This window comes from Vipera berus, assembly GCF_964194415.1.
Source record: "Vipera berus genome assembly, chromosome: 1".
In the NCBI taxonomy this organism is placed as follows: domain Eukaryota; kingdom Metazoa; phylum Chordata; class Lepidosauria; order Squamata; family Viperidae; genus Vipera; species Vipera berus.
In genome coordinates this window covers 68614252-68635696 of record NC_138202.1, presented here as the reverse complement: position 1 = coordinate 68635696, position 21445 = coordinate 68614252, and the positions used below count along the sequence as shown (strand labels likewise).

At 36.3% G+C, this 21445-nt stretch overlaps 1 protein-coding gene across 1 annotated transcript in view; it reads left to right on the top strand.

Annotated features, from left to right (window-relative positions):
• The window catches only part of SPTBN5 (spectrin beta, non-erythrocytic 5), a gene marked incomplete at both ends in the record, with an annotated part of 112122 nt that overhangs the window by 31071 nt on the left and 59606 nt on the right, over positions 1-21445 (top strand). The window contains 12 exons of the mRNA XM_081325484.1: positions 864-1034; positions 2232-2396; positions 2724-2950; positions 3969-4155; positions 6308-6508; positions 7078-7194; positions 9229-9392; positions 10622-10754; positions 12111-12256; positions 15911-16088; positions 18975-19085; positions 20246-20425. Of these exons, the coding sequence (XP_081181610.1) occupies positions 864-1034; positions 2232-2396; positions 2724-2950; positions 3969-4155; positions 6308-6508; positions 7078-7194; positions 9229-9392; positions 10622-10754; positions 12111-12256; positions 15911-16088; positions 18975-19085; positions 20246-20425 (1980 nt within the window). The remainder of the gene's footprint in view (positions 1-863; positions 1035-2231; positions 2397-2723; positions 2951-3968; positions 4156-6307; positions 6509-7077; positions 7195-9228; positions 9393-10621; positions 10755-12110; positions 12257-15910; positions 16089-18974; positions 19086-20245; positions 20426-21445) is intronic.

The following is a 21445-nucleotide window of genomic DNA, read 5'->3' as shown; positions in this document are numbered from 1 at the left end:
TACGTGGCACTCGGGATTCGACCCGCCAACCTGCCAACCTTCTGATCGACAAAGTCAGCGTCCTAACCCACTGAGCCACCGCGTCCCTATATATATATATATGTATATGTATATGTATATGTATATGTATATGTATATGTATATGTATATGTATATGTATATGTATATGTATATGTATATGTATATGTATATGTATATGTATATGTATATGTATATGTATATGTATATGTATATGTATATGTATATGTATATGTATATGTATATGTATATGTATATGTATATATATATGTATGTATATATGTATATATTGTATATAATACATACCTCATATTATATATATATATATATATATTTAATTCAACTATCCTGCCCACCAACAAACCATAAACCTCCAGCCTGCCCAGGCCATCTACAGGCAGTAGCCACAGCAGTGGCAGCTCATATTTGTGTAAAAAAATTTTTTGGCTTGCTAACAAAGAATAAAGGGAGACTGATATATATATATATATGTAAAATGAGAATTGGGAAAAATATAAAATAAAAAGCATGAGAAACAGCATAAAGAAGAAAAGAAAAAGATAATTAAAGAAGTGAGTTCTGATCTTTTTTATAGCAGTTACAGTACAAAACCAACTTATTATCCCTTCTCCCTCTCTAAACTTACATCACATAATTCTTCTCCATCTCATATTTAACCTTTTTTAAACAACAAATCCAGAAATCACCATTTCATTTTTTTCCCCATTTTCAACAAAAAGTCCATGAAAGGCTTCCAGCCTTTTATGAAAGTATTTTTGGTCTTAGGAATCTTTAATATGCTAGATGTAAGACAAGTTCTCAAAATCTAATATATACAATTGCAGGAGTTCATTCGTGACACTGCTGAGCTCCTGGTATGGATGGAAGAAAAATACAAGATAGCATCAGATGAGTCTTATCGTGACCCAACAAATATCTTACGGAAGCTGAAAAGGCATGAGGCTGCGGAACAAGAAATGATGGCCAATAAGAAGCACTTTATGGGGCTGATGACGGTAAGGTGGTCTCATGCAGGTAGAAAGATGACTAGTAGAAGGGCCAGTAATTTGTTAATCTTTGGCTAATGAGAGAATTATAAAATTGCATACAGAGATTCTATGCAAATTGCTAAAATACAACTAATAAGAAAATAAGCTTATGTCCATGTACCCAAAATACAGTGTTGAATCTTGGAAGACTTCCATACTAGCAGTTTGTTGCCTCATGCAAACCATCACATTAATAATATTATAGAAGACTTCATATTACCACAGCAATAGCAGGTTGATTCTATAAATCACTAGTGACAATTTTCTCTAAAATTCCTGCAAAACCTGTGTTTATTTTTTTTAAAAAAAATGAGAATCAGATTTCTAATATTCAGCTTAAGACTGCATGGTCAGTTTAGAAGCTTCATCATTTAGGCGCTTTCAAATTGGATGTATCAACATATGAGTGCACATCTTGACAATGCAAGTGAATAAATGATTGAAGAATTTCTCTGGAGCAGAAAACAACAACAGTATTTTAATTTTTCATGTCTAGTTCTTTAATATCACTGAAACATAACATATAGAGCTATCAACAATCTATGCATTTATACTTTTGTACCAATCCAGAACAACCTAGATTACACCATTTTATAACTTCTGATCTTAAATCTACACCTTCACTTTTCCTGCACACATTCATCAAATACACTTGCAGGATCATTCAAATCAATCATTACCAGATTACCACAACTGATTTCTTCTACTCATCATACCTTTCACATACAGTAGCTCATTTTAGATTACCAGCATTAATCATAACCATGTTACAAACATGTTCTGTACTAACAAGAAAGACAATACTGGTCAGTTTGAGCACATTTTGGCTAAAATGCCGTAAGTGCAATCAAAGTCAATTTTACCTCAGGCATGGATTTAGTATTCTAATGCATGCTAGCATGTCTAGTTCAGAGACTACCTTCCAAGTCAGATACTGTTACCCATAATGCACCTCCTAGGAAGTAGGACAGTGTGTCTTCACTCAAGATGTAGAGTTGTAATGTTATTGTTATTGATAACTGATGATCAACAATTGGTGTGAGGGATGAAGATTTACACTATACACTCACTTTCTCTGAATAAAGATCAGCAGGTAGAAATAACCATTATATTTTTTGGTTATCAACAGAAATGTTTTTGACTAAATGTATTGCGTTCCTCTAGGCTGGAAATCAACTGGTACAAAATGACCACTATGCTGCAGATTCCATTCAGGACAAAATGTCAGAAATAAAGAAGAAATGGGAGAAGCTCTACAGCAAGATGATAGAACATGGAGATAAACTGAGGCAGGCTGGCCAGCAGGAACAACTGATGGAGCTTCTTGAGGTCAGGAGTAATGCATGAGGGAATTATTTATTACAGTTAAATTTAAAATACCCTACAAATACTAAACTATCTAAGACAGTATATAAAGGCCTTGTGACATTACAGAAATTGAAGAGCAATTTTTAATTTCCCTTAGGTTCCCTGTAGCCAGTTACTACATGTAAGCCCCCCAAAATTTAGCAAGATCAAATACAGAAGTAGATGTCCAGTCTGAAAGCAAAAAGACAGAAGCGTTGCATTGGGAAGACTTGGAAAGTTTTCTAAAGTGGGCATAATACAGTGAGCACTACCTGTATTTGTATCTGATCTCTACATTTTCTTCCTTAGGATGCTGACGAGAAGATAGAGAAGATAGAGAGGATGCTTCGAAATGCAGAATTGGGTCATGATTTGCGTTCCAGTCGCAATTTACTCAAGGAGCATAGACAGTTAGAAAACAAAATGCAAGGCCTGGCTGAGAAAATGAATTCCATTGTGTCTCAGGCCAAGAGTGTAGCTACACATCATTTCAATAGAGAGAGGATTCTTGATGAGACCCAGAGTTATCTGGAAAGGTGAGCTACTCTTCTTTCAGGGATCAGAAAACTAAAGGCTACTTTTAAACTAGAGCAAATTACTATACAAAGCAGGGAGCAGAAAAAACTACTAGCATGCTACAGTGACTGAATACTGAGGTTGGCTGTCAGAAAAGTCAATGAGACAAGTCATTCTTCCATTCTTCTATGGAAGCATAACAAGACATGTTTTCAACCTTAATCAGCCTCACAGGGTTTTTTGTAGCAATAAAATATTTTAAATATTAAATATTCAATTAATTAATTAAATATTTAAATGTTAAAGTTAAATACTTGCTAAGAGAAAAGAGACAATCTGTGGCCCTTGGTCTTCAGGCAGCCTCAGAGAAATTTTTTTGGTAGTCCCCAGAACATTTATTTATTTATTAAGGAGATTTATATGGCCACCCAATTCCTACCTGTACGATTCTCAGCTTGCCTGGCTGAATTTCAGTAGAAACCTTAATTTGACTTGTCTCATTTAAAGCAAGAAAAAAGTATGAAATAGGTACATCACGTTTATTTGGTTTAGCACACTTAATGTATACCTTTAAACTTTCTGTGCACATCCTCATCAAATAATCACCCACAATCAGGTGACCTTTACTATGTGGCATTTTTATGTCCTTGGAGACCAATAAATAAATAACAAAAAATGCTGTTTGCAATCACTCCAAAAGTTTATTTATTTATTTATTTTATTTTTTCTGGAAAGCACTGCATAAGAAAATATAGCAAATTACACAAAAGCAATACATTCAAATTAAAATTGCCACGTATACCATAGATTGGATAATTATAATGTAAAATAGTTTTGGAAAATGCTCCTAGATATATTTTTATATAAATGTCCTTACTGTTTTCTCTTCTTGTCTAACATTATTACTTTACTAATAGTAGTAATGGCATTAGAACTAATAGGACTAAACAATTAAAAATGTTTAGTCAGTGAGGAATCCTAAGGATTCTTTTTAAATATACAGATTTGAACAGCCTTTTTTAAACATCTAATTTACAGATTTGATTCCCTCCAAAAACCTCTTGCGGAGAGGGGGCATCTGTTGGAGGCAAGTGTGGAGCTGTTTCAGTTCTACCATTACCACGGCATGGAAATGACATGGATTAATGAGCGAATGCCCATTGCCAATTCCACAATCCAAGGAAAATCTTTAAACGAGGCTCAAAGCTTGCTACAGAAGCAGAGGGTAAGTCTTCAATTATGATGGTTTTTTCTGAAAGTTGGACTGGGGGCTTTCAAAACCATTTCACTTTTTAGATTTGGATTAGCAGCTATTCAGCCTACCCAAATATCAGTCCCACATTAGACACAATTCTAAAAACAAAACAAAGCAGGTACTCAGCTTTGCTTACTTACCGTAAGCTTACTATTTTGATTGACACCTGCAAGGTGGTCAAGAGCCATAGACAAATGTAGTGTAAGTGAGCCAAGAACTTGGCACTGAAATATTCATGAATTTTATTTATTTTTTATTTGTTTGTTTGGTATCTTGCCTTTATTATTTAATAAGTAACTCAAAGCAACCTTGAGTTGCTTAATTCCTTCCTTCCTCCTCCTATTCTCACCACAACAACCCCGTGAGATGAGTTGGGCTGAGAGATCGGCCCAAAGTCACCCAGTCTTCCATGCTTAAGGTAGAACTAGAATTCACTCTCCTGGTTTCCAGCACCTTAACCAGTATACCAAACTGGGTCTTTTTAAAATGTTGCTGGGGACCAGTTTCAAAACATTATCACTATCATGCATTAGGTTTAAATCATGAAAATTATATACCTGAAATTAAAAATCAACTAATTCTCCCTAGTCAGTTTGGGTGGTCTTGCTGTGCCAAGATATTTTTACAATTACATAAACAATTGGTTTTGGGTTTGCTTTTGTCTTTGGAAAATTGTGCAAAACACCTTAACTCAGCAATATGCATAAAATGAAATACTGTATATGTTCAAACTTAGCACTGGTGATTAGTAGAACATTTTTAATTTTTTGTGTTTATTTCATTAGGTGAGTAATTAAACTATTATTAAAAATTAAACTATTATTAAAAATGGAAAAGCAAATTAAAATATCTTGAAAAGTGGTAAAACTTGAAATTTTCTAGGCAGCAGTAAAAATGAACGTACTATACAATATTAGCTTTTTATTTCAAATTTAAGCATCAATTTAAGTTTTAGAAAACCTTGCAGAATTGGCAAAGAATGATAAACAAATTTCTATGGAGTGGGGAAAAGCCATGAATAAGATTTAAAATTTTGCAATATTTATAAAGATTGCGTTTCCTAACCTTAAATTTGATGCCAAATGTCTATCATGGTTAAAAGAATGCATAAAATTCCAATACAGTAAAATATCAATCACAGAAGAAGCTGCCTTAGACAATAGACTTCTAAGGTATTTACGGTATAAGGAAATAAAAGAAGAAAAAAATCTGAAATGATAAATTATAAAGCAAAGTTTGTTAAACATACGGAATTTTTAAAAACAAGAATAAACCATCATCAATATCTTTCACTTTGTTATCAAATGCCTTTAATTTCAGCAGCATTTATAATAAGAATTAATCACATATACCAATATTATTTAGTTTGTTATTATACAAGTTTATATGGCTACCCAGTTCACACATAAGAGCCGACTCCAGACAGCTTACAATACATCATTAAAAATCACAACTCCTCGCCAACTCCTCGTCTGCCATGGCAGCAGTAATATGGTGCTTCTATACTCAGGAAACAGTTAAAAACACATTTGATTTAATCCAAATAAATTATTGCTCAGCAGTTCAAAATCAAACATTTCCAAATGTCGCTTAGGTTTTATCAAAAGCAATTAGATAAATTGTCAATATCTATAATTTATTTTATACATGGAAGTGGAAATTCCATGTTTTGAACTTTAGGCAACATTTCAAAAAGAATTCCCATTATCTTCCTGGGGAAGTTTCTGATCAATTTCTTTATCATTTCTGTATGCAGATATCTTTGGCAGAACAGTGATGGCCAGGTCATCAACATTGTTCCTGCAATTGTAACTGCCATCAAAGAAATATTAGAGACAATATATGCATTTAGTAAAGTTTCCCTTCAGAACGAATATAACAGTTTCAGGAATCCATTTTTTCTCTCTTCTGGTTCAGAGATCTTATATCTCTGGCTGTAAGACATAAGAACACACACTAGGAGCAGGTAATTTTTTTTAACATTTGAGTCCAAAAAATAACTCCGTAAACTTTAGGCTTTGAAAAATAGGACATAGACTCAAAGTTCCTCTCGGATTGCTTCTTTTGGCTATTTGTCCTGTCTCTCACTTTTCCATCACCTTTCTGCCTGTTTTTCTCCCAGGAATTACAGGTTGAAGTGAAAGCCCACAAACAGCAAATCTCCAGGGTTCTAGAAAAGGGGAATGCTATGGCAGAAGATATGTGTAAGTCTTCCAGGAGAATCAAAGAAAAGTGCCAGAAACTGAGCAAAAACTGGACAGAGCTGGAAGAAGCATGTGATAAAAAAATAAAGCAACTGCAGCAGTCGGTTGTTTACTATCAGGTAAATATTTTTTTTTTTAATGTTGTAAGCCACCCAGAGACATTGGATACAAGAAGGGTGGTAAATAAATAAATCCTAAATCCTTTTTCTCCTTCCCTTTTGAGTTAAAAGACTCTGGGCCATATTTTTCCCATCCTTCAAAATAAGGGATAGCTGCCTTGTCTTTGTATGACGATTCTGTTTTGCCTGAGTTGATTTCTTCCTGCTACACTTGCTTCAGCAATTACAAAGGCAAACAGGGATATACTGTATATCTTACCTTTTTTCTTGTTGAAAAAGGAAGGACTTCTTTCTGACCTTGCTCAATTGTTCTTATTTTGAGTATGTCTTCTCACAGTAGTTTCAGCTTTATAAGTTCCTTGACATTGTCTCTTGCAGGAGTCGCCAAGTTATTTTGCTTTGCACTGAATGTTTAATCTCTGACTTTGTATGTAATTAATATATGTCATTCTTTTAGCAGTCTTTTCATTTAATATTGAGAGTGCAAAAACACTTTTTCATAGAACTAATCTGTGAAAGTTAGTGCCTCTTATGTTTACTTAATATCACCATACTTTTCATTTTTAAAGCTCTTAATGGATACTTGGGACCTAGAGAATTGGGTGGCAGAGAAGCTTTCACTGGTCACCAACAAAGATTGTGGTAATGATGAAGCCTCAACTCTTAACCATATAACAAAACATAAGGTAACCTATCTACAGACTATGAACAATGCAGGATTACTGAGATGTTGAATAGTTGCATTCCTAGCCTTAAGGATACCTACTGTATACAATGTGGAGACTAAACTTAAAATGTTGATGCTTAATTAGTATGGGAAATTCATATTCCCTTTGAACTATATTGTGTTCAGACAGTAATATTAACTCTACATGAAGTATTTTTTAAAATGATATCTAGTCCACCATATTCCTGTTGATAAACCAGTCAACATTATCATTACATATTGGGTTCTTGGTGGTCTCTGAGTCTGTTTCTGTTCCTGCAGATGTTTCATTTCCAAATTAAGAAATATCATCAGCGCATGAGGTCGAGAAGAACAAGTAAATCCAAAAGTGAAAGGGAATTCCTGAAGACATAGTACTCTGATGAGTCAGCCATTAATAGATATATTAAGATAAACTCAGTCTATAAACCATTCAAGAAAAGAAGTAATCGAAGGTCAAACACTCACATACCTATTAACCAATATTAAATAATCGAGAACAACCAGATAAACAAGAACCAGAAAGAAGAAACAATGCCCCACCCAAAAAGCATTTAAGAAGAAATAATACTCCAATCAAGGGTATTAGTAGAAGTTACCATATTATATATAAACAGTCAGAAAATTATATTCCCCCATGAACTGATGATGTTATTTAACCTACTAAGGAAACTTCTTCTAGAAAAGAAGCAAGCTTAGAGAACACCAAGAGCTCAACAATTCAGCTTTGAATATTTTCCACCATGGACTACCCAACACCTTGTTCAAAGTTCAAAGAAATAATACATTTGGCCACCTTCAAGTTTATTTCAACTTCCTGGGTCTATATGGTTATTCACATCATCTATGTATTTTTAATTGCTTTGAACAATAGCAACACATCAAAGGACATGGAAAGGCAATAACACTAATCTATTGACGAATAATTTCCACATATACTCTACAAGGCTCTAGACAGGTTTTCCCCTCTTAAATATGTCCAACCTATTATATATAGTTCTTTTTTTTATTGAAAAGTTTTAAAATACATTTTATCTTTAACAATCCCCCCTCCCCCTCCCCTACCTATCCCTCCCTACCCCTCCCCCCCTTTCCCCCCTCCCCCCCCCCGACTTCCCAGAGCTAAGTACAGGGTATAAAAACAAAGAACAATCATAAGCATCCATATGCTACCAATAATAAATTCTTAAATCTATCACTCTCTAGCTCATATAAGATAACTACAAGCAATACTAATATTTCATATAGAAAAAAAAGAAAATAGAAAGGAAGACTTATTCAAATGCTAAATAAAACTTTTTAGTCCCATATTTGTTCTGGATATATTCAATCCATTTTTTCCACTCCATAATATAACGTTCTTAATATATAATATCCTATTATATATACAGTAGTTCTGTACAGTCCTGAAATAAACCTAGTATGGTATTTCAGTCTCACTGTAGAAAAATATTGCTGAATGCCCAAGCAACTGCAAACTAACAACTAAAGAATACAGTTGCTCTATTGAGACTATGATCAGAGTGTTCTCTCACAGATGATAAATTTTGCAAGAAAACATGCACTTTTATCAAGTCAGTTAGAGGCATCACCTTCATATGTACCTTATTAGGATCAACAGTTCTCAAACAGTAATTGATTCTGAAAAACAACTTATTTGTCTTTAACTCTGTACAGAGTTATCACAAACTCGCTTCTTTCTCAGGAAATCCTATATAAACAACTTGCTTCTACTTACATATAGTTTATGCTTTCCCCACCCCTGCCCCCCTCAGTACATTATTTATGTACTTAATCTGTTTTTACAATGGCTTCGAACAAACTCCTTGGAAAAATCATGTAAGTGGCTTTTATCTTCTTTTATATGTATTGAATGTGGCTTCAGTTAGATCTGACATTGTCTGCTAATTTGGGGTTCCTGAATCACTTTTGCACCTTAAGTAAAACTGGATTGCTTTTTATCATTGTTGAATGTTCTAAGTTTTCTCATCAACTGGTACTTATTTTGGGTCAGGCTCTAGAACATGAAATTGACATTTATCAGAACTTAGTCATGGAACTAGAGGAAACTGCCAAAACTCTACCACTTTCAGACTCTATCCACTACGATGAAGTTGATATGCCTCAAAGACAGGTCCACACAAAGCTTCAAGAACTACAAACATTGGCCAAAGCAAGGTAGGGGAGGAAAAAAAGACTGTGTGATCCAATTGTATATTTTCTTGTTAGCTTTCTTTTCTTTTCTTTTCATTTCTTCTTTTCTTTTCATCAGGAAGTGAGTTTCAATCATACAATGTGAAAATCAGTGGGAGGCTTCTAAATTTTTGTGTCTGTTGGTTTTATATTGCTTTGCCAGAGAGCACAATCCTAATAATTCAGTAGGACATAATCATACCTCATGGCTGCAGAGGCAAAAAAAAATATGCATATGCATCTATGCTGTCATGAAGGAATGTTGCATCATCATTGGTTTCTACCTAATCATATGTTTTGCTTCATATACAACAAGGTGCAAGTGTTTGCCCTCTTCATGGAAATGACCTTGGCTTAAAAAAAAATAGGCAATTCATAAGAAAGCAGGGAAGCAGGAAATTGTGCTTAGTCATGGGATTATGCCACAGCCAATTTCACATATGCAGCATCCATCTATATCAGAGGAACTTCCTTTTGTGGCTTTTTTCAGAGGAAGATTTATTGTTGAACTGATGCAACCTCTTCACTCTTAATTAATGATGCCACATTTTTACTAATATTGTTCTTATTGGAGTTGTAACCCATTCAGAGTCACATCTACGAGAAGGGCAACCTTATAATCCACTCATATTTTTATAGCATTCTTCATATCATTTTTCCCCATTAATTTTTATTTTTATTTTTTTTTAATTCCATTTATATCCCGCCCTTCTCCGAAGACTCAGGGCGGCTTACAAGCTTAGCAGTAGCCTTCATTCTATGTATATGCCTGCTTATTAGGGCTTTCACACAACCCCCAAGCGGCATTATTACAAAGTCAACTTAATTGCCCCCAACAATCTGGGTCCTCATTTTACCTACCTCGGAAGGATGGAAGGCTGAGTCAACCTTGAGCCTGGTGGGACTCGAACCTGCACTAATTGCAGGCAGCTGGTGTTACTTGAGGCATTAGCCCACTGCTCCACCAAGGCTCTTTTGAAGAAGTCTGATTTTTTTTAAGGAGGAAAGTTGAGGAAGGCAAAGTACACTGACACAAATGTCCTTAGCCTAATGCTGCATTCATGAGGCTCCTCTATTCTTATTCTTTCAGTTATAATCATTGGCCTTAAGCTTCAAAATGATATAGAATGTGTGATTTCTATAGAGTGGTTGTCTCAAAACCTCTTATGTACATCTCTGCTGCCTTTGTTCCTTCTATTTTAACTTCAAATTAGGGGTAAAAGGTTGGAGGAGACACTTGAACTACATGACTTCCTGAGAGAATATGAAGATCTAGAGGGCTGGATCAATGAGCAGAAGCAGGTGGCCAGTTCTGAAGACTATGGAGCTGATTATGACCATGTTCTTGTAAGAAATAATGCTAATGGTTAGAAAGATTTTCAGAACATGTTGCAATGGTATAAAATATATAACATGACTGTTCAGGAAGAGTGGCTTCATACATGATTTTTGCAAGACTGGCTTTGTACATGTAAAATGTACAGAACAAAAGAACATGTTCTTTTTGGATGGAATAATCTACTGAGCTGTGAGTTAAGGTGTTGGTGAAGCTAATTACTTTCAACTGAGAATAGTCTCTGGCCAACCTTGTCTGGGCTCAGAAGGTAAGCTGTTTGAGTCTAGCTAATACTTGGATAGGAGACCTGGAAACATCAGGGCTATAGGCGTGACTGAGAACTTGAAATAGTATCTCAGAAGAAGACAACATTAAACTATTTCTGTGTTGCTGTCAAGGATACTGTGTGAATGTATCTATGAGGTCACCAGAATTTGACTTATCTTTTTAGGCATTTTAATGCATTGATTAATGATTATTTTAGAGAGCTTTTGAAGACAAGAAATATTTATCAAATTTAGATGCTTGTGTAAAGGCTAATCTACTCGTGATTATTCATTATTTCAAATAATTAGTATGATGTCAACAGAATAATGATGAAAATATTACTTTTCTGATCAAGGAGATTGCATAAAAAAATCAAAAGAATAATCTTATTTGAAATAAATATAGATATGATTGTCAACTGGAATAGTACCTGAACACCCTTGGATTAGAGGCTAAAGTTTAAAGCTCCAAATAAATAATCCCCCTCCAGAGCACTAATCATATGGTGCATGATCTGACTGAGGTTGAGGGGTCACTTTTTTCTTTTTTGCTCTCCTTTTTTGCTTTTACACTTGAGATGATTTTAAAAAATAGATTTTTCATGATTAGTTTTCATTTATAATTAGCATTATAGAATTGGAAGAGATTTTCAAGCAATTGAGACCAAGCCACTGCTCAGACAAAAGTATTATACTACCAGATTATACATCAGCCTAATTAATGTTTGACCAATCATCTCAGCTAACTTGGTTTCTATTGGAGACTTTGACATTTTAACAGAATTATGTTGAAAGAAGAGCAAAATTTTAGTTCCTGTGAAATTAAGTGAATGTCATTAATAGACTGCTCGTGTAATATTTATTATTGTTTAAGCAGACATAAAACTGGGAAATATGTTAAAGATTTTCAAATTGCTCTAGAATTTTCCTTTTAGAACAAAATATAGAACAAAGATGTTTGGAATTTCAGACTCAGTAGACACTGTACTTTGAAAAAAATTCGTACTGGGATCATACAGGAAAAAATCAAAAGGGCTAAGTTGGAAATGTTATTCAAAACTATTCATCACTTCAATTTTTCCTTCTATTGGTTTTTTATAGGTCCTTTGTGTCAAATATGATAAATCTCAGCATCAGATGGAAATTGTTGCCCAGAGAGTTGCCACATGTGATCAGTTAGCACAGAAAATGTTGGATCATGGCCATTTTGAATCCAGGGAGATTCGGAACAAGCAGAAACAGTTGAGGTAAGAAGGCATTCTTGTCTTTTTCCATTATTTTTTCAGCCTGACCATTTCTTTCTCAAGACAAAGATCAGGAAGCTGTAAAAGAGCCATATTGGGGTGGGGGTGGGGAGGAGGAATATTCCATGAAGAACATTTGGGTGGCATGTCTAGTTTGTTGCAAGACCTAAGTTCTTTCTTAAACTATTCAGAATTTTACAGAAGTGGAAGGATTGTTATGGCAATATTTAAATTCATTACTTATTCTAAGCCAAGTGAAAAGGAGACTTTCAAGCAATATAATATATAAAACACATGCATTTTGATGACTTTTTATATGCTCTTATATTTCTTATTAGTTTAAGGTATGGTATTATTGGTTTGTTTATATAATTTTATCTATCTCAAAACCTTTCAGAGATGGAGAAGATGGATGGATGGATGGATAGATAGATAGATAGATAGATAGATAGATAGATAGATAGATAGATAGATAGATAGATAGAGTGCTTTTTTCTATAAAAAAAGGTGCCGAACTCTCATCTTGTTAATCTTTTATTTATATAATTTTATTTATATATTTATTTATATAATTTAAAATTATATATTCAATTCTTAACATAAATTTAATTTATTGTATTTAAGACAAATGTTCATAGTAAATTCCAAAGTTTTGTCCAATTCTCGTCTGGCAAATCTTTGAGATTTGAGCCAAGTTTAATTCATAATTGCCTCTAGTTTTTTCATCTGTTTTGGGGTTAGATGAAGTAATGTATCTTTCAGGCATTCACCAAATAAACTAGAATTTGTTGTGAGCATCTCCTTAAATACAAACAGCTCATAATCTGGACCTACCTATATTAGCATCCACATTATTGATGGCTTGTACATATGATTTTAAAGATATGATCACATTGGTTCAAGTGAATGAGATGCTCCTATAACCCAAAATGCATGCTATTAATTCATCCCTGCCAAAATAGTTATTTTCAGCAGACTTAGTTCATGATGAACTTAGAACACTAAGTTCTGTTTTATCAAATTTATCATGAAGACAGCATAGTAGGCTGCTATAGAGGTGAAAAATTGTGGGATAGCTCCCCCATGTTTATATACTGCAGGTGGGTATAGTAGAGTTGGAATATTATTTTTTTGTCTAATTGGAAAATGATGTGTTGCACTGTAATAGAGGAGACAACTTTTGCATATATAGTGTGACATATATTGAGTTCCTTTTGGAAGGGCTAGCAGTGGGAGATAATAGATGTCTAATACAAGTGCATATGCTGCCTTCAACATATATGTGTTTAATGGAGTCATGTTACTGACAAGATAATGAATTGCAAAGAAATTGTTATTAAAAGAGCCTTGGTGGAGCAGTGGGCTAATGCCTCCTTAAGTAACACCAGCTGCCTGCAATTAGTGCAGGTTCGCATCCCACCAGGCTCAAGGTTGACTCAGCCTTCCATCCTTCCGAGGTAGGTAAAATGAGGACCCAGATTGTTGGGGGCAATTAAGCTGACTTTGTAATAATGCCACTTGGGTGTGTGTGTGTGAAAGCCCTAATAAGCAGGCATATACATAGAATGAAGGCTACTGCTAAGCTTGTAAGCCGCCCTGAGTCTTCGGAGAAGGGCGGGATATAAATGGAATTAAAATAAAAAATAATAAATAAATAAATAAATAAATAAATAAATAAATAAATAAATAAATAAATAAATAAATAAATAAATAAATAAATACATAAGTTAAACATTTCATTTCTATTTCTTTACAACTGCTGATAAAAATGGCCTGGCTATCTTCAAATTATACATACAAGAGAACAGGCTTAGGTGAGGGGGAAAGTGTTACAATTCAATCTATTTATTGCCCAGTGTATTTTAACAATGATATAGAACTGTGCTATGAGGAGCTTACGATTTACATTTCTTATTCTTGGGGAATTAATGACAGAAAGAAAATGGATTGAAAAAAGTAGATGCAAAAGTAACATTAGATAAATATGAAAAAATATAGTTGTATATCCTTAAGTAATTTATGAAAAAAAATGCTTAAGATTACTTCAGATAGATGTACAAAATCTACAAGAATCCAGATAACCACTAAAATAGTAGCCATGAGACACAGTTCCTGGCTGAGGGTGGTGACCCCCAGCCCCTCCAGGCCAAACGGGATGATATGGTCAAACCAGGTTAAGTCAGTGCAGCAGTTCAGGGCCAATCCATGTGAGGTGATGTGTCTCCCACAATGCACACCGATGGCACAGAGCTTGCAGTCGCCGAACCAGACACCGGTGCAGAGTGGTGGGAGGGTGAGGGCAGTGGGCAGGCTGAGGCAGCAGCAGGCGTTGCGGGTCAGGCACTCCAGGGTGGCCTCGTAGGCACGCAGGGTGAGTAGGCAGCGGCACAGGTCCAGCACCGGGTAGGCCACCAGCTGGCCCGGCCCATGGAAGGTCAGCCACCAGCCGCACCCATGCATGCCACCTCCACACCCAGTGCCCGCAGCCACCCCGGCAATATCGCCTCCGCCCCGCTGCCTGCCCCATGCAGCCCCACAATGTAGAGCAGGCCCCGCAGCTCCAACAGCACTGTGGTGTTGCCACTCCCGTCTCCTCCAAGTATCTTCAGGACTACCATTAAAAAGAGGTGGAGAGGGAAATCGTGTCTGCCAGGCCTTGCCTCCCCATTGGGCCAAGGGTCTCGCAGAGGGCAGGGTGGACTTGACAATTGCGAGTTATTTGAGGAGGGAGTATCTTTGCCACTGTGTTTTCTCCTTCTGACTTGTGGTCAGCCTGGCTGACACGAGGTGAGCATGAGGCAGGTGCGCACATGTTTTCCGTGCTTCAGTGCTAGGCTCTCCATGCTGCAGCGCAGCATGGAGAGCCTGGCTGACACGGGTGAGCACAAGGCAGGAGTGCACATGGAGTCCGCTTTTTCAGCAGGGCAGAATTAAGTGCTGCTCCCCACCATTCCTGGTCCTCTCTTACTTACAACTAGGAGATGGTGTAGTTGGGCAGCAGGGAGGGGTGCAAAGTTCCTGCCAACTTGCCTTCGCTGCAGACAACTTGCATGTGCAATGTTTGCCAGCCAGGTCTTTTGGTATGCTCAGCAGCAATTCCTATTGGCTTTTGAAAGCCAATAGAGGAAGTAGCACAGCTTGTGCAAAAGTTGAAAAAATCCATCAAAAAAAGGTGCCAGAACTCCGTTCTGAGCGTTCTATGAGAAAAAAAGCCCTGGATAGATAGATAGATAGATAGATAGATAGATAGATAGATAGATAGATAGATAGATAGATAGATAGATAGATAGATAGATAGATAGATAGATGATAAAAAGGATGGTTGGCCATTGCCAGAACCACCACCTCCTCCTCTTTCTCCTCCTCCTCCTCCTCCTCCTTCTCTTCCTCCTCACATCCTCCTTCTTCTTCTCCATTTTTGTATGCATACATGTATACTTTTGTTAATTAATTCAGTACTACAATCAAATTGTACACATTTCTTAACTTGTTTTAAATCTTAACTCAAGAAATATGGATAGATTTCTTGTAAGGGGAAGGTAAATAGATTTATAGTATGACACCACTGTGTATTTTTTAACTTCTGTTGCAGAAAAACACCATCAGAAATTGGCATAGCTGATTGACAGCTAATCACTGACAGATACATTCTTTCAGGATGTCCACTTCTGACTTGCTTCTGGATACTGCCTCCTACCTCTCACTTTTTCCCCGCTTTAGGAACAACTGGCAGGAGCTGCTGGAGATGACAAACTACAAAGGCAAACAGTTACAAGACGCTGAAGCAATTTACAAGTGCCTACAGGACTTGACGGAAGCTCTCTGCCACATTGAGGTGAAAGAAAACAGTTTTGTTTCCAAACATGTATTTTTTTAAGGCTCAGATTAGATATGAAAGAACAACCATTCATTTCTATTGTTTACCTAGCCTTTCCACACTAATGGCTAACAATAAATGTAAAACTATAATATTATGAAAGTTTACATTTCTCACCAAGGTGCTTTTTCAAGAGGCAACTGGACTTTCTTGTTTTTCTTTAAAAATGTTTCACTTCTCATCCAAGAGAGAAGCGAAACATCTTCAAAGAAAAACAAGAATGTCCAGTTGCTTCTTGAAAAAGCACCTTTGGGACAACCATGACCAGGATGACTGAAAATCTCCCTAAAGGTAAAGGTAAAGGTAAAGGTTCCCCGCACATGCATGCTAGTCGTTTCCGACTCTAGGGGCCGGTGCTCATCTCTGTTTCAAAGCCGAAGAGCCAGTGCTTGTCCGAGGACGTCTCCATGGTCATGTGACCGGCATGACTAGATGCCAGAGGTGCACGGAACACTGTTACCTTCCCACCATAGTGGTCCCTACAGTATTTTTCTACTTGAATTTTTACGTGCTTTCGAACTGCTAGGTTGGCAGAAGTTGGGACGAGTAACAGGTGCTCACTCTGCTACGCGGCACTCGGGATTCGACCCGCCAAACTGCCGACCTTCCGATCAACAAACTCAGCATCCTAACCCACTGAGCCACCGTGTCCCTTTAAAATCTCCATAGACATTTACATTTGCCATAACATTTTTAAATCAGCAAAATATAAAAGCACAATAAAAACAGTTGTCCAAAGTTTTATTCCCATATTTTTCTCATATATTTTCTCATACAGAAATGTGGAAATTGAATAAGGGGATTAAATTGTACTCCACTACATGAATTTTTTTTTCTTCAGCCTCTTTCTTTCAAGCATCAAAAATGGAGGAAAGATTTTAATATTTTTTATTTTTTATTTTTTTAAGTATGTTTTATTAAATTTTTAACATAAACACCTTAATATTCAGTAGACAGTGCGTTGTCTGGGTTTACATTTAACAAACATTCACTAACAATTAAATTCTATAATGTATAATTCACATTATAACTTTACTTGATTTCCTCTTTCCCCCATAGTGTTCCTTTTTACCAACCTTAAGTTAATATAATTCTTATTGTTTTAATCAATGATAATTAAATATAAAAGTTTTCTAATATTTCTATAAATAATAATCACATCAATATAATATTCCTTTTCTATCTAGTCATTCTGGTTGTCTCATCATATATCCTGCTTACAATTCTTGTTACATTTGTTTTTCCCACAATGTTCTAAACATTTTTACTGGCTAAAAATAGGTATTTCTTTTTTTAATATTCTCTCTGATAGGCCCCCTCATCTATTTTCTTAATTTTCACTTTAGCCTTTTTCTTTTGCCCAATGTCTTTCTTAAACAATATGTTCTGCTGAGTCAAAGAATCTTTCCATATTCTTATAGGTGTTACTGTAGATATAAAAAGTAAGTCAAGTACAGTATCTTTGTTAGAGGCATTTGCCCACTCATTTTTGTTGAAAATCTTTTTCCTTCTTTTTCTCTCTGTTTCTCTTGTCACTTTTTGTCCCTCCAGTTCTAGTGTTTTCCCTGGCACCTCTGCAGTCCATTTTATCCAGTCTTTTTTCTTATCCTCAAGTTTATTTTGTGATGTTGATGTCTTTTCCAAATCTAGTATTTCTTGTAAGTTTTTTTCCACTTGGATTAAATCATACTTCTTTGTTTTGTAGGATTCCGTCTTTAAATCTTTATCCTCAGATTTGTGTAGAGTTATCTGTTTTATCTGTTCCTTCTTTGTTGTATTTTCCTGAATTTTTTTTTGTTGTAAAGTTGAATTGGACATGTGTTGGTTTATATTTTCAAAGTTATTTGGATTTCTTTGTGGTTTGAAATCATTGTTATTTGAATTAATTGCAACATATCATATTTCTCCTTTTGAAAAGTATTTATTATTTCTTGGTAAGTTATTTCTTTTTCTGATTTTCCATGATGACCAAGAATCCAATTCCCCCCCCCCCAGAAATAGCTTTGAAGTCAGAGTGAAATAGATACTTATAATCCAGAGAGTTCAAAAAAGTTCTCTTGTTTTTTGTTCATTTTATCTGCAGCCCAGATTGTTTTCTTTTTTGTCACAGCTGTTCTCTATTGTTAAAGCTTTGAAAGTCACCAGTAGAGATTAGGTTTTTTTCAGATTTTACCAAGTCTTGCATGAAAGTCATAGGTGTCATAGTCTTTATCCACCAGTAGGTGTCAGCAGTGGTTTATTTTTCAGATTTTGGTCTTCCATAAAAGGTTTAATTTGCTGCTTTCGTTAGCAAAAGGGAGGAACAAAAATACCCCTCCTTCACTTTCAGAGGTTTTTTGCTTCTTGGGAAATTTTTTTTCCCCTTCAGGAAAGTTAATAGGTAGGATAGAGAAAATCGATGTTCTTACCCAGATTCAAGCATGCTGTTTACAATCAGGTTAAAGTAGTGCTTTGGACTTCAGTGGCTTACAGCTTGGGCTAGACTCTGAAGTTAAGCTAGCCTTTCTCCTGTTGGTTTCTGGAAGGCTTCTCCTGGACTGATCAGGTTGACCGCCATCTCTCCAAGGTACCCAGGACTTTCCTACCTTCTTTGCCGCCTCTCCGGGGTGGCTTCTGGCCCATTTAGTGTCTCCTAACAGGAAGAAACTCAGCCGGAGGGCACGGAGTCCCAAACCCCTTGACTGCTGCGCAGTGGAGGTGAGGGATTTAGATCAATATATGGGTATGACTCTTTTCATTAACAAATAGACTCCCACATATGCAAATGGAAAGAGTTTTATATACTGCCTATCTTAGAACAAAATCAAACCAGTGCGATTAACAGAAAGCACATTTGGTCTTTAGGACAAACTGAAGACCATCCCAGATTCCACTGCTAAAGATCTGAGTGGGGTGCAGTCACAGCTACGTAAGCAAGCAACTCTTGAGCATGAATTATTTGGGAATGAGCAGCAGGTAAGCTACACTGCAGTCCTAAAAATGTATTAAGAAAATTTACATGGTTGCCCAACTCTCTGAAACTCCAGGCAGCTTACAGATATAATGGTCTTGCTTTGAATTTGCCTGTGGTTCTTGTCTTCTGAATATGATATGCTTTAAATATAAATTAGGACTGAAACTAATCTTATGCTAATGCTATAGTGATTAATGCCTTAGGTGAGGAGGAGAGGCCAGGTTATAAACCTTCAGACATGGAAATTCATTGGATAACACTGAGCCATTCACATTCTTTCAGCCCACCCTACCTCAATATAGGGCAGTTGTTGCAGGGAAAACTAGGGGGTAAGAGTGCTAGGTATATGCAATGTTGAGTTCATGAATAAAATATTACTTAAAAATGTAATAAATAAATGAAAAGAAGAAATCACATGTCTTGAATCAGGAACTTCTCAGAGGGTTCTTTCGAGTGCTATGGGTGAGATGGTAGAGTCCTTCCTTGCCTCGAATATACCTAGAACTCTTTTATCTCCTTACCACCCAGGATTATCAGGCTGAGACCTTTGGGAAGGGAGAAGAAGCTCCAGAGCTGCAATCCCAGTCTACCCAACCTCGTCCTTACTTTCACCTTCCCAGTATTTGTCCAGCATTTGCTTTTGCTACCTTGTGAGCTGCTAGCTTCAGCAATTCTTCCTCCACCTCCTTTTGGAGGAAGAGAAGGAAACAGGCTGAACATACTGAGCAGTGAGAAGAAGGCAAATCACCACTTGGGCTGACAGATTTGCTGATGGACAAATGTGACGCAGTCATGTCTGCAGAAAGGAAAACGATTTGGCTGCTGCTTCTCCTCTGTATTCCTGCCAGTGCTATCAGACTATTTCTCATACAGACGTGAAAGATTGTCTCGCTGGGCTACTTAATACAGCCAGCTGCAGATCTTGTGCCAGTTTCAAATCCCCAGCTAGTGTAAATAGACTAGACAGCCTGTTTCAGTCGTTTAATTTTCAAAGGTCTGCTTGTCTCTGCAAAACTGAAATCCAAGACTCTGGCTGCTTATGAAGTTCTGTATAGAATGGAGTATAGTTACCCATCTTTTGGGAAGATGTAATTGATGGATGGGTTCTTAAACTTTTACTTGGAAAGTTAAATTATTCACTTCATTTTCTCCTCTTTTGCAGCTGCGTATTTTGATTGATACTGCAGATGGCGTGCTCTGCCTGTGCTCTGAGAGGCAGGCAGAGGCGATCAAGGCAAAGCAACAGGCCTTAGTGGAGAATTGGGAAATTTTGCGATGTAAAGTGGAACAAAACCGGGAGAGGCTGGAACATGCTTGCAGATTATACCGCTTCCAAACCTATGTAAGGATTTCAATGTCCTTGTCGCATTTTTTAAAACAGCCTATATTATTCTGTGATCTCCAGTTGTGTTGGCCAGTTTTTTTCTAGAATGATCAATCAATATTCCGCAACTGATCCATACAATTGCACACATTTAACTGCAGACTGTTATATCATGTACCTGCATTAATATATCATTTATAGTGTACATTCTAAAGATGAATGACCCGGCTTAGGTCTTTTGGAAAACAAGAGGCCTTCGTACTTCAGATAGGATCTTCTGTAATGCTAAAGGTTGACATCCATCTTTCATATGGACCTATTAAAAGTTTAATGTGATATTGCCAGCATAACGATTATGAAAAACATAAAGAAACTGTCTCAACAGCAATCTTTGTAAAGTTCTTTCATCTAATAAATTTCTAGGGTTAGTTATTCAAAATACTTTAAATCCATTTAGTTCTTTTTTATTGTACTGTATCTTGTAGTGTTCAACTTGACTTTCCTCAATTCTTTCCCTCATCTGTCTCATTTTTGTTTACTCACATAGTCTTCCTGTATGGTTTCTTCTTGCATCATTACTTGTTTTTGCACTCCTCCCCTATTTTCCTAAACCAACTTGAATCTGGGGGCTGCTGGGGGACTTCTATTACTTTTCGTCACCCCCCTTTCTGCCAAAGACCATAAAACCTATGACAAGAGGGGTTTCTGTTATAGCAATAGCACTTAGACCAGGGGTCTTCAAACTTGGCCCTTTTATGACTTGTGGACTTCAACTCCCAAAATTCCTCAGCCAGCATGGCTGACTGAGGAATTCTGGTACTTGAAGTCCACAAGTCATAAAAGGGCCAAGTTTAAAGACCCCTGACTTAGACTTGTATACTGCTCCATAGTGCTTTACAGCCCTCTCTGGGTTAGTTTACAATATCAGCTACAGGAAATTTGAACATGAATTGTCATAAATAGAATTTGCATTTGATGCACAGCAGCTACATAAATTCTTTTGTAACTGTTTTATAGTTTTGCTGCAATATATCCACT